The 14,177-nt window shown below is 33.1% G+C and overlaps 1 protein-coding gene across 2 annotated transcripts in view; it reads left to right on the forward strand.

Annotated features, from left to right (window-relative positions):
• mid1 (midline 1) overlaps positions 1 to 14,177 on the forward strand; it is a 47,907-nt gene that overhangs the window by 11,788 nt on the left and 21,942 nt on the right. The window contains exons 1-2 of one of the 2 annotated variants that reach the window (XM_058787973.1): positions 1,198 to 1,407; positions 4,471 to 5,207. In XM_058787973.1, the coding sequence (XP_058643956.1) occupies positions 4,524 to 5,207 (684 nt within the window). In that variant the 5' untranslated portion in view covers positions 1,198 to 1,407; positions 4,471 to 4,523. Of the gene's footprint in view, positions 1 to 1,197; positions 1,408 to 4,470; positions 5,208 to 14,177 lie in introns of those variants that run through there. The other variant, XM_058787975.1, reaches the window with a different exon arrangement.

The following is a 14,177-nucleotide window of genomic DNA, read 5'->3' on the forward strand; positions in this document are numbered from 1 at the left end:
CCATAATAATGCAGGTGATAAAAGAGAAAGCCACACGAAGATCATCACAAGTAGCTTCGCCACAAGCAGAAGTATATACTAATATATAGAAGGTGCACAGAGTCATTCATGCAAACACACATGATACTTAAATAATGCAGTAAACTTTCATTAAACAACAGAAGATGTAACATAAAGCCCAAATGTACATAACTGATAACAAAAAAAAAAAAAAAACATGATTATTTAGACAAAATAGTTTCAAATGTGGAGTGTCACGCTGGGAATTCTGGGAATATCAGTTTACAGTTTTTTACTGTAAATTATACATTGATTTGTTCTTTTTTACTTCTAAAAACTGTACAATTAACAGCATTTTACTGTAAAATTACATGAAATGTCTGGTTAGATCTTTCACAGTTTTCCCCTGTATATAGTACGGGAACTTACTGTTAACCTATTACCAGTTGTTTTCCGTAGCGTTTTTTACAAAGTTTTACAGTTAAAATTACAATTACTTTTTACAGTGTAGGGTTTCAGAAGAGATCTCAACAATATCTCAAAGTGTGCTCAGATTTGGCATAAAGTGTCAAATTGATTTGAGTGACATTCTGTGTCAAATCAACCAAATTTCAGAAAAATCCCTGGCTAAAATGTTTGATTTTGTAAACATGAATAATGACGAAAACCAAAATATTAGATGCCATGGATGAATATTTACCCAGTAATCCACTATTTTGTTGAGGGGGGTCAAAATTTTAGTATTCACCCGAGAGGCAAATTACAGACTTGTGTTATTTTGATGTTATTTTTATACAGAGATTGATATGTAATTCTTTTTCTTTGTTTACAGAATTTATAAGGTAAGATCCATGTTTTTTTCCAATTGATCTTATCTGTTAAAGAATTCCAAAAAATCCCCCTTTTCCCTTTCTTATAATTCTTTTCTTAGGATTTTATTACTACATTTTGGGTCATAAATACACTAGTCATCAACCAAAAACGTCTGCTCCCTTTTTACAATCACTTCAAACGATAGATGACATTTCATTAAGGGGACAAGACCATAAAGTTTGAGGATGTAAAATGCGGCGTCGTGATGTCAAGGGTTACGCGATGACGCAAAAGAATCACTGACTCTCTCGTTCGCCGTTCGAAAGAACCGATTCGCGGAAATGGGTCGGACTTCCCATCTGTAGTGTTCGTGTGTGTGGATGAGTGTGTGTGTGTGTGTGTGTGTGGGAGAGGGCAGCGCTCCGCTCCGCTCCGCTCCGGCCGTGACTTTGGATTATCGTGTTATGGGTGACTGCACCATCTGGGATTCCTGCCCTCGCACAAGGGCTTTTTTCCGCGAAAAACAAGCTTTCTGAGATCTGTACAGAAGTTCTGGAAATGGCTGTGAAGCGTGAAGCGTCGCGAAATCCATCGGTGGGTCAAACACAACTGCGTACTGTAATATTTGTGTGTGTGAGACAGCATTTACTGTACGATAGTCTGTGTCTGCATGAACCTGTCCGGATAACATGTGTTTTTACTTTTAAACGCTGTTGATTGAGAATCAAATGTGTTGTAATGCTATCAAAGGCTTTAGAAAACCGATACTTTAAGCGAGTTTAAAGTTAATTCCTGTAGAAATGTGGCATTTGGTCCACGTTTTTTTCTGTTAAACTGCGATTTTGAAGTCAGTAGATGTTTAGAGTCGTTTTTTGCTCTGAAGGGATTTTAACAGTTAAACATTAATTCATCCTGATGCTTCGGATTTCATACTTTAACCCGTTCAGATCCAGTTTCCATTTCACTCATCCTCGCATCATTCATCACAACTTTTGATTTATTATCTTTAATTGGATGCATTTACAGTAGAAATGAAGTAATGCCTATCAAAAGAGCTGGATTCTAGACAAAGAGGCTCAAATAGAAGTGTTTTCTATATATCTCCCATTCTTCCATTTGTATTATATTATATTTGAGATTTTTATGGACTTTATTATTATTTTAACATGTGAAAAGTGTAAAATCAAGGTCATATTTTGGTGTAAGGGGAGCACAATGTGGGTTAAAGGAGGGTAAATAATGATAGACCAACATATGTGTATTGCTAAACTACTATATTAATATAGCCTAATAAATATTATTATTTTTAGCTTCCTTATTGTGATTTAAGATTCAAAAATTAATCAAAGAGGCTCAGATATAAGTGTTCGGTCTCTATATAATTCCAATGCTGCCTTTTCTTCTATATTAAATTGTATTATTACGTTTTCTTGAACGTGAAAAGTGTGAAATCACGATCATATTTTTGTGTAATGTTAGCATAATTCGGGTTAAATGAGAGCAGATAATGATAAACCCACATGTTTATAGCTAAACTAATATTAATTTAATAAATACTTTATTTGAGCTTCCTTATTGTGGTTAGATTAAAAAAATAATCAAAGATGCTCAAATATAAGTGTTAGGTGTCATTATTATTTCCATTTTTTCCATTTGTATAATTTTTTTATACTGTATAATTGAGTTTTCTTGAGTTTATTATTATTTCAAAACATGCAAAATGTGATATTTTTGTGTAATAGGAGCATAATTTGGGTTCAAGGAGGGCGAATAATGATAAACCAACATATGTGTATCACTAAACTAATATTAATACAATGAATACTTTATTTGAGCCTCTGTATTGCGTTCAGGATTCTTCATATAGAAAAGGAAGGTCATCGTTTACAGTGGCTGACTGTTTCTGTGCAAATTTTTACAGATATTGTATTAACGTCAAACAATTGGTCTTTTGTTTCCTGGTGGCTTTGAGAAACAGTTGCTCAGTCGATGTGCCAACAGTAATTACTGCATCTTCACACAGCTTCACTGGCTATTGTGGAGTAATGAGCTTTAGCTTCTTTTCACACATAATGAGTGGATGATGAGAACTCGCCCAATTTATCGTGATGGCCAATAGTCCGCCTGCTTACGTCTGCGCTGATGGAGCTGTCAGAAACAAAGCCTTAGTGTACTAGCAGCAGATCGGGCCCAAGCTTTCCGCTCGACTGAGCCGTCAAGTCCTTCTCTGAGGAGATCGTATTGCTGAAACTGGCTGTAATGTTTTAGTGTTAAAACTTTTATGGCATTATAATATTAAACAATGAAAAACACAATGCAAACCGGACCAATGCAGAACCTGGGTGGTGCTGAAGCCAACAGATTAATAGACCTAGCAATCTCTGTATAAAAATAACATGAAGTCATTTACAAAGTCTGTCATTTGCCTCAAAATCTCAGGTGGATGCTATAATTTTGACCCCCCACCTCAACAAAATACTGAATTACTTGGTAAATATACATCCATAGCATCTAATATTTTGGTTTTCATCATTATTTATGTTTACCAAATCAAATATTTTAGCCAGGGATTTTTCTGAAATTTGGTTGATTTGCCGTAAGTCACTCAAATTATGCCAAATCTGAGCACACTTTGAGATATTGTTGAGATCTCTTCTGAAACCCTAGAGGTCTTTTACTCGGGAGAAACATTGGAATAGCAGGAGACATTTTTTTAGGAGGATCGGCTAAGATAAAAAGGTCTCACTTTTGGTTTTTCTTTCCTGCAGCTTATGATTATGAAATATAAATGAGTCATGAAAGCTTTGAGTGGTTGCTGAGGCTATGTACACCCCCGTTCAAAAGTTTGAGGTCGGTAGTGTTTTTGAAAGAAGTCTCTTCTGCTCACCAAACCTGCATTTATGATCAAAAATGCCGTAATAATGTGAAATATTATTACAGCTTAAAATAGCTGAATATCTGTCAAACTGTAATTTTTTTCTGCGATCAAAGCTGTATTTTCAGCATCATTACTCCAGTCTTCAGAGTCACATGATCCTTCAGAAATCATTCTAATACGCTGATTTGCTGCTCAACAAACATTTCTGATTATCATCAACGTTGAAAACTGTTGTGCTGATGAATATTTTTGTGGAAACTGTGATGCATTTGTTTTTTCAGGATTCACAGATGAATAGAAAGTTCAAAAGAACGGCATTTATTTGAACTATTTATTTCTTTTATGCCAAAAATCATTAGGATATTAAGTAAAGATCATGTTCCATGAAGATATATCCTACCGTAAATATATCAGAACTTAATTTCTGATTAGTGATATGCATAGCTAAGAACTTCATTTGGACAACTTTAAAGGCGATTTTTTTTTTTTTTTTTTTTTTCTTCCAATATTTAGATTTCTTTGCACCCTCAGATTCCAGATTTTAAAATAGTTGTATCTCAGCCAAATATTGTCCGATCCTAACAAACCATACATCAATGGAAAGATTATTTATTCAGCAATTAACCCTTATGACTGGTTTTGTGGTCCAGGGTCACAAATGGGGGGTGACAGTTAAGGGGTTAAGTAAACTGAGCAAACTTAATCTAGTACCTTGTATTTATTTTGTTAACATTTGAGCGGTAATGTAACAGCAGAGGTTGTGTTTTGCTTGTTTGCAGACGGCTAAACGGCTTCCCTGGGTTTCGCTGACGTCCCCATTGCTTTACTGAAGATGGACACACTGGAGTCGGAGTTGACTTGCCCAATCTGTCTGGAGCTTTTCGAGGATCCTCTACTGTTGCCCTGCGCCCACAGCCTGTGCTTCAACTGCGCCCATCGCATTCTAGTGTCCCACTGTCCCACGCTCGACGAGTCCAGCAAACCCTACTCCGCCTTCCAGTGTCCCACCTGTCGCTATGTCATCACCCTCGACCAGCAGGGTCTAGACGGCCTCAAGCGCAACATCACTTTGCAGAACATCATCGACCGCTTCCAGAAGGCGTCTCTTAGCGGGCCGAACTCACCGAGCGAGACGCGCCGCTGCAGCCGCGATCCGTTCCCCTCGGTGGATGACGGCAGGGTCATGAGTTCGCCGAGCGAAGCCGTCCAGTGCCAGTTCTGCGAGCAGGATCCGCCGCAGGAGGCGGTCAAGACCTGCGTCACCTGCGAGGTTTCGTATTGCCAGGAATGCCTGCGCGCCACTCACCCCAACAAGAAGCCCTTCACGGGACACCGGCTCACCGAACCCGTGCCGGACTCTCGCCTCAGAGGACTGGCCTGTCCCGAGCACGGAGAGGAGAAGGTCAACATGTACTGCGTGACGGACGAGCAGCTGATTTGCTCGCTGTGCAAACTGGTCGGACATCACCGTGAACACCAGGTGGCAGCGCTGGGAGAGCGATTCGACAAGCTGAAGGTGAGAGGCCGGTTTATAATATTAGGCTCGTAGACCTGCACAAATTGTGGATTTTTTTAATTTTAATTTTTTCCTGAAAATAAATTGCAATTGCGATTTAAAATGCAATATAATAAGAATTACTTGCATCATGTTAAGAAACAGTACAGGTCTTTGCACATGAGTCGAAATTTTCGCACGTTAAAAAATAAATACGACCTCACGTTGTGTCAATCACGTTTACACACTGCCTCGGAAAATTTCGGACCAGGTTCGATTTTCTGCGTTTTCGCATCCGTAACAAGCATTTTGATAGGAAAGGCTGATGAAGATGAAAAAAAAAAACGCATATGAAAATTTAGGACTCTTAAGAGAAGATCTGGTAGGGCTACACAATTTGGGCAAATTTCTGATTAAAAATTGCAATTTAAAAGCAATATAATAAGAATTATTTACATCACGGTAAGAAATGGTAAGAGACAGTTTTCCAACGTAGGGATGTAAGAACTGTTAGAGCTACACAATTTAAGACATTTTCTGATTTAAAAATTGCAGTTGCGATTTATATAAATACATTTTAAAAATCAGGTTTGCTGTGCTTGTTTGTAGAGATGTACAATTCATCATCATCATCATTATTATTATTATTATTTGTAGTAGTAGTAGTAGTCATTTTTATGTAGTTTTACTACTACTACTACACTGTAAAAAAAAAAAAAGAAAAGTTGAGCGAACTTAAAAAAAATCTCACCAGCTTCAGCAGATTTTTGAGTTGGCTCAACTTTTTTTTTTTTTTACAGTGTACTACTACTAAATAAAAATAAAATACATATTACTATTATAGTATTTCACTGCAAAATAAAAATCAAGTATTTATATTAATAATAATAATTTACATTATGGTATAATGAGATACAATTTTCCAACATTGGGTCTGAATGGATCTGATTGGGCAAAACAATTTTAATGATAAGAATTGCAACAGCCCTAAAATTGTAGGGCTGCACTATTTTATTATTATTATTATCATCATCATCTTTATTATTATTATTATTGTTATTATTAAAAATAATATAGTAATATGATAATAAAACAAAATAGGAAATATTACTATTGTAATATTTCATTGTAAAATAAAGAAAAAAATACATTACAGTAGGAAAAGGTAAGAGACCGTTGTCCCAACATTGCAATGAAAAATAAAACAATAATATTAATATTATTTGTATTATTAATATGAATTATAATAATAAAAATTACTAAATAAAAACAAAGTAAATATTACTATTGTATGTTACTATTGTGAGTTTTTGAATAATAATAATAATAATAATAATAATTTACATTACACCTGTAATATTTATGGCGGTTTTCATTTCTTCATTTTCAAAAGTTGAACCTTTAAGCTTTTATTTTAACTGAAAACCACAGGGAGCCCTTAAAGCTTGTGTTTTATTGATAAGCATTTCTCATTACAAGTTTGTTAGCATGTGTTTGGCAAAAATAAAGGGAAATTGTTAAGTTTTCATTTGATTTAGATTTAAAGAGTTTTAAACTGTTTTAAAAATGCATTTATTACCGCAGTTTTTGACAATAAATCTGTATTCAATTTAGCAAAATTCAAACCGACAGCACATAATTTATAATATAACCTTTTTTTTTTTTTTTTTTTTTAAATGTTAATAAATCTCAGATTGTTAAAGTTTTATGAATTCCTTTGATTAGACATGCCTTTTGAGTATTAAAGTAAAAAAACAGAATCTAAACAAATTAAAATGGAAAACAGAATGATCTATAATCTATGATCTACGTTCCTCTAAATTCTGATTGGACGAGCTACATTCAGAAATGCTTTTTCTGTCTTGAGCTGTTCGGTCGTGACAGAAATTTGTAGGCCGACCTGGCAGGATAATTCACTATGGGATCCCTCAGGAATTTCATGTGGGTTTTTATAATAGAGCTTTTCTATTTGTAAAATAAGGTCTGTGGTTAACATTCCTTCAAGAGGCTTTCATGTTTTGTTCTTCAACCTAAATTACAGTCAGACCTCAAAGGTTGTTTTTAAAGTTGTTAACAGTTGCTTTATAAGAGCTACAGTGGTTGTCCGATTCATCAGGCACATAAACTCCCATCTTTATGATTCAAAACCATTATTGTAAAAACACTCCTGACATATTGGCTCAGAAATGCTGATTCTCTTCCAGGTTCTGGGACTACAATATCAACTGCTCTATTAATGCCAAGTTTAAATGTTGCTTGCCAACTTCTAGTCTAACAAACTATATTTCTTGGCAGAACAATTTTGAGGTATTTGCCTTTTATCATATATGCCGAGATTTTATAAAAACAATAAGTTCAACAAGGATTTGTGTTTGTAATATGTGACCCTGGACCACAAAACCAGTCTTAAGTGTCAATTTTTCTCAAAAATTGAGATTTATACATCATCTGAAAGCTTTCCATTGATGTATGGTTTGTTAGGACAATATTTGGCCGAGATACAACTATTTGAAAATCTGGAATCTGAGGGTGCAAAAAAATCAAAATATTGAGAAAATCGCCTTTAGCGAAGTTTTGATTTATTTATGGTAAGAAATTTACAAAATATCTTCATGGAACATGATCTTTCATGTTCTACTACTGATTATATCCTATCCTAATGATTTTTGGCATTAAAGAAAAATTGATATTTTGAGCCATACAATGTATTGTTGGCTATTGCTACAAATATACCTGTGCTGCTTATGACTGCTTTTGTGCTCCAGGGTATAATCAGTTTTATTTCTTATTATTGTTCATTGTTATATATTCACACTTTAAATCATAGAGACAGAGAGAGAGCGAGAGAGAGATTTTTTTCAGTTAAAAAAAGTGAATTGTCCTTAAATTTTGTAAATTGTACATAAATTGAATTTAAGCTGAAAATCTTCTTAACTGTCATGATAATAATGCAAAATTAAAGTGCAATTAACTTAAGTTAATAAGCAATAAATATCATATTTGCATTTTTTATATATATATATATATCTTAAGTACTAAAATAACTAAAAATAAATTGTGAGAATCACCTTGAAGAATTATGAGAATTGTAAAAAAGGTTAATTGCATCCTAATTTTATAAATTGTGCATAAATTGAATTTAAGCACAAAGTTTCCTTAATTGCCATGATAATAATGTCAATATAATGCAAAAAATCAATCTAATAATAATAATATAATGCAGATAATAACAATGATAATATGTGAGTAGTAATAATAATGCGGTAACACTTTACAATAAGGTTCATTAGTTAACTACATTAGTTAATATTAACTAATAATGAACTGCACTTATACAGCGTTTATTAATCTTTGTTAATGTTAATTTCAACATTTACTAATACATTATTAAAATCTTGTTAACATTAGTTAATGCACTGTGAGATAACATGAACAAACAATGAACATCTGTATTTTTATTAACTAACGTTAGCGAAGATTAGTAAATCCAGTAACAAATGTATTGCTCATGGTTAGTTCATGTTAGTTAATACATTAACTAATGTTTAACTAATGAACCTTATTGTAAAGTGTTACCAATAATGCTAATATGTAAGCAGAAAATTATGATTCTAAACAAGATAATGATGTCAAAATAGTGCAAAAAAATCCTAATGATCCTAAAAATTGGCATAAATTCTTTAAAATACAATTTTTTTTTTTATTTCCCCTTTATTATTTTATTTCACCTCAGTGCAACATTTCTCATTTTTGTTTAGTTTAACTTGAAGGACTAAAATATCTAAAACTAAATAATGAGAAATGTGAAAAAATGTAATGGTAAAATTTATTTAATAATTAAAAATAAATAGCATTTCTTGCTATTCTGTTTCTTTTGGCGTTTGGCTAAAATGTGACCTATGACCTCTGATGTCACCTTTCCCCTTTATTATCAACAGAACACTGTTTACACAGTGACAATGCATCAAACTGCAGGCTCGTCTCTCAACCCCAGCATCCTCTGCATGTGTGTGTTTGTTTGCTGGAGGGAATGAATGATTCATGTGCTCAGACATTGTGCTGCGGCTCGTTGAGCTGTATGTTGTGTTGCAGCATCATATGACCTATTTTACAGCTCGACGAGGATCTGAAGCTTCAGTCAATCTGCTGCAAACACGGTTCTCTGCCTGATCATGTGATGCACATACTGTGTGTGACACACAAACACCGAGCGGCTGCTGTGTCACATGTGACCCAGAAATGACATCTAATACTGTAACGTATTATGATATGTCTTTGTCATATTATTATAATATGATGAGCATAATAATTAGAATGGCAAATGATCATGAGTGTGAGAATCTCTCCTATTTGGTCCCATTTAAAAAAAAATGTTTTGTTACTTGAAATAAATTTAATGTCAATTGAAATGAAATTATTAAACAGAAATAATACTATATAGAGAGATTATTACGCCTATTTATATTTATAATATAATATAATATAATATATATATATATATATATATATATATATATATATATATATATATATATATATATATATATATATATATATATATATATATATATATAATTTATTTTTATTATATTTCATTTCAATTAATGTTTATTTCAAGTATTATAATTTCAATCGTGATATTTATCTCTTTTAATTAAACAATGAGAATCATATCAGAATAATAAGAAAAAACGAATGTTTTGTTAAATTTAAGTTGATGCACTAAAATGACTAAAACTAAATAAACTCAAACTAAATAAAAAATAATGAATAAAAAGAATTTAAAAAGATATAGACATTAAAGTCAAAACAACAACAAAATTGCTAAAACTTTAATTAAATTAAATATTAACAAACTAAAATACTATATAAATGTTATTAAAATAACACTAAGAGCATGTTGAGCTTCTGTAGAACCAAAAACAATCTGATTATCTTTTTTTCTTTTGTCATAATTTATGTTTGTTTGTTTTGAATTTTTCAACTCCTAAAACTTTTTCGGGTTAAAATAAGTTAAATGTATTTTGTAATGTGTGCTGTATATCTTGCATATATTACATGTATATTTTACACTAGCTTTGTATCTAGTTTACTGAATAAACTAGATACAAAACCCTGTATAACTGTTGTTTATTGTAATAAATAATATACAAGAGGTTATATTTACTGCTAGAACATTTTAGAGAGCCTGAAGTGGTTATAAATCATTCAGACGAGCCCTTTTCTTTTGACACGCAAACACTTCTGACTCCAGAATAATGCCCTTTAGAAAATGAAATCACTTCACTCCAGTAATGTGCTTCTGTAAAGCTCAGTGTTTTTTCTTTGAATGTTTTGCAGAATTAGATTAAATAAAAAAACGTAACTATTAAAACATTTATCATTCATTTCTAGGAAATGATCTGTGCTGATCGGTGAAAACAATATAGTGGGATTTTGGTGTGGAATTTACTTTGAAGTAATTTTCACTCAGAAATTGCTAGTAAATTTGACCAGTAATTACAAAGAAATGGCATGTAACATTAAATTCAACATCAAATTTGAAAGGTTTTGTGAATGGTTTCTAGGTGGACTGTGCATGTGTAGTTAGACACACAACTGTTTGACTGATTGTTTGCATGCATTAAACTGAGTGTGGGATGATTATTTAGGAATTGTTCTGAAAAACCCTAAACCAAGTTAGTGCAATAAAAGTGTTTTAGTCAACATAATACAGATGTTCATTTAACTGAACAGGCCAAACACACTTTTTTTTTTTTTTCTTTGCAAACGTACTCTAACGCTCTCAACGGCAGACAATAAGTGGAAAGTAATTTGAAACGGATGAAAAAAGGAAGTCAGGCGGTTTCCTCTTGTTGGAAAGCATGTTTGTTTCTACACCTTTGTCTGGAAGCACCGCTGTTCCTTCCTGAGAAAAATCAGCGCGCTGGAAATGACTGGAGTGAGTGAAGCTCAGAGTCCACAGACAGTACAGTAATCATTTGCAGCGATCATATTTCACGGGGCTTTGTCAGATGGCTGCACTCGCTCTCTGTGCTTTGAAAGCAGTTTTTCTTTGAAAATGAGCACGTTCTGCAGAAATATCAGCTTGAGACTTGTTATTTTTAACATTCATATTTAACTTGCATATTTTTTCTACTTATTTCCCTACGAATGAGGCCTGTGGAAACATTTCTCTTCCAATGGAAATGACAAAATCTCCTGCCAATGGAGATATTAAAGGAATAGTTCACCTAAAAATGAAAATTTTCAGAAAATGTACTCACCCTCAGGCCATCCAAGATGTTGATGAGTTTGTTTCTTCATCAGATTTGGAGAAATGTAGCATTGCATCAGTGTCTCAGCAATGGATGCTCTGCAGTGAATGGGTGCCGTCAGAATGAGAGTCCAAACAGCTGATAAAAACATCACAATAATCCACAAGTAATCTAAAGCTGTGTGTTTATAAGAAACAAATCCATTATTAAGATGTTTTTAACTTCAAAATGTTGCTTCTTGAGTCCATAATCCATAATAACGCTTCCTCCAGTGAGAAAGTTCATCTGCTGTTGTCTCTCACATCAAAATCCAGCCACATATTTGTTTAGAGCTGTTTTGGACTGTTTAGGCTTGTAAACGGTGCTTGATCTGTGCAGATTTCTCTCCTGATTCAGACCAGAAGAATTATTATGGATTATTACTATTTTGAATTAACCTTTTATTTTTATATTTTCAATTTTCATTTTTATTTCTTCTGCTTTGATCCAATTTTAATAATTTTTCTAATGTGCTTTTGTCATTAGTTTAATAATTCTATTTACCTTAAATTTATTTTTATTTCCATTTTAGTTTTAGTAATTTACTTAACTTAAACTTATTTATTTCAGTTAGTTGGCAAGACAGCATTTCTGTTTGTTTTTTTTTGTTTGAATTTTTAATTTTGTTTTTTTTTTTTGAAAATTCACGTTTTTTTTATTTTTTTTATTAACATTTATGTTTTATCTTTGTTTATTTCATCATATTTCATTTATTTTTATTCCAGGTTTAGTTTTAATCATTGTAGTACCTCAGATTAAACATGCTTATTTCAGTCGGCATTTCTAATTTTAATTAATTTAAAATTTAATTTTAATTAATTTCATTCAAGTATTTTAAGTTCTTCGTATAATATTTATATTTTATGTTATTTAAGATAAAACCATTTTCATCAATTAAAATATATGTAACAATAACAGTCATTTCCTGAAGCTAAAATCCCATTCACAGTCTCCATAAAGAATTTTATAATATGGATTATGGACTCGTATTTTAGCTGGAAGCAGTGGTTTTATAGTAAAAATGTCTTAATGATGGATTTGTTTCAGCTTTAGTCTTCTCAAGACATTAACTGATGGACTGGAGTGGTGTGGATTATTGTGATGTTTTTATCAGCTGTTTGAACTCTCATTCTGACGGCACCCATTCACTGCAGAGCATCCATTGCTGAGACACTGATGCAATGCTACATTTCTCCAAATCTGATGAAGAAACAAACTCATCCACATCTTGGATGATCTGACAGTGAGTAAATCTTCAGAAAATGGTCATTTTTGGCTATACTTGAACTATTTTGTCTTTGAGGAGAAAATCTAGCTGACTTCAGTTAAAGTTTCAAAAGAGATCTCAATGTTAAACTGTGTTCAAATAGGAAATAAGATCTCATCCGAGACATTAAATAACTAAGCACCTTTCATTTTACTGTGAATGTGTTCGTCTCTGAGATATCATTGTTTTGTACTCTTAATTGATCCCGTTTTGAAATTTCTCTAATGCCTGCTAACAATAGGAGCTCTGCTCAACATTTTCCCCACCTTTCTATGGCTCTTCACACCTGAACATGTATTGCATAAATGTTTTAGTGGTTCGGATAAAAGCCTCTATTTTTGTGCAGGCTGAGGCTTTTTTGAAATGCAACTGAAAACTCTGTGGCCTAAAAAACTTAAAAGGTGCTGTAAGTGATGTTCGCCAGTCCATTCAGAGTCATGTGGGATTTTCCTACTTGATATCTTCTGCTTCATATTATAATGGAGTTTCTTTGCTCAGTGTTTTGAAGATGACGTACTGTAAAGGAAAAAATGGCAACTCTAGTGTTAGCTTTACAATTGTGCGATTGTCAACAGCGTCTCGAGGGCAAATGATGCTAGAATTTCTTCTACATGTATATTATTATGAACAGTCAGGATAGAAATCTGCACAGATCAAGCACTGTTTACAAGACAAAACAGCTCTAAACACATATGTGGGTGGTTTTTGATGTGAGAGACAACAGCAGATTAACTTTTTCACTGGAGGAAGCGTTATTATGGATTATGGACTTGTATTTTAGCATATTTTAGTTTAAAGTTAAAATGTGTTAATGCTGGATTTGTTTCAGCTTTAGTCTTCTCCAGATGTTAACTGATGGACTGGAGTGGTGTGGATTATTATGATGTTTTTATCAGCTGTTTGGACTCTCATTCTGACGGCACCCATTCACTGCAGAGCATCCATTGGTGAGCAAGTGATGCAATGACACATCTCTCCAAATCTGATGAAGAAACAAACTCATCTACGTCTTGGATGATCTGAGGATGAGCACATTTTCAGCAATTTTTAATTTTTGAGGGAACTATTTCTTTAATGTTGATGCAAACACTTCGACCTGCTCCTTTTCAGTATTTAGGTTAAATTAGAATCATCTTGTCGTTTTGCAGAGTGCAAAATCTCGCATCGTATGATTCACCGCTCATGATTAATTCTGCATGCATACTTTTAAATAAGCACACCCACATGCACAAACATGCAGGACAAAAAGGCCTGATTATGTCAAATCCATAATTTAATACTTGGTTTAATTTTTGCATTATTGCTCAACTTGAAATGACTGTATCGCTGCAATATTCATCATTGTTCCACAGTAACCTCGTGCATAATCTGCTAGGTTTTTCCAATTGCCCAAAATGAAGAATAGGATTGCTTTTCATTTGCTATTCG

The sequence above is a fragment of the Onychostoma macrolepis genome, chromosome 09, assembly GCF_012432095.1.
Source record: "Onychostoma macrolepis isolate SWU-2019 chromosome 09, ASM1243209v1, whole genome shotgun sequence".
NCBI lineage: Eukaryota > Metazoa > Chordata > Actinopteri > Cypriniformes > Cyprinidae > Onychostoma > Onychostoma macrolepis.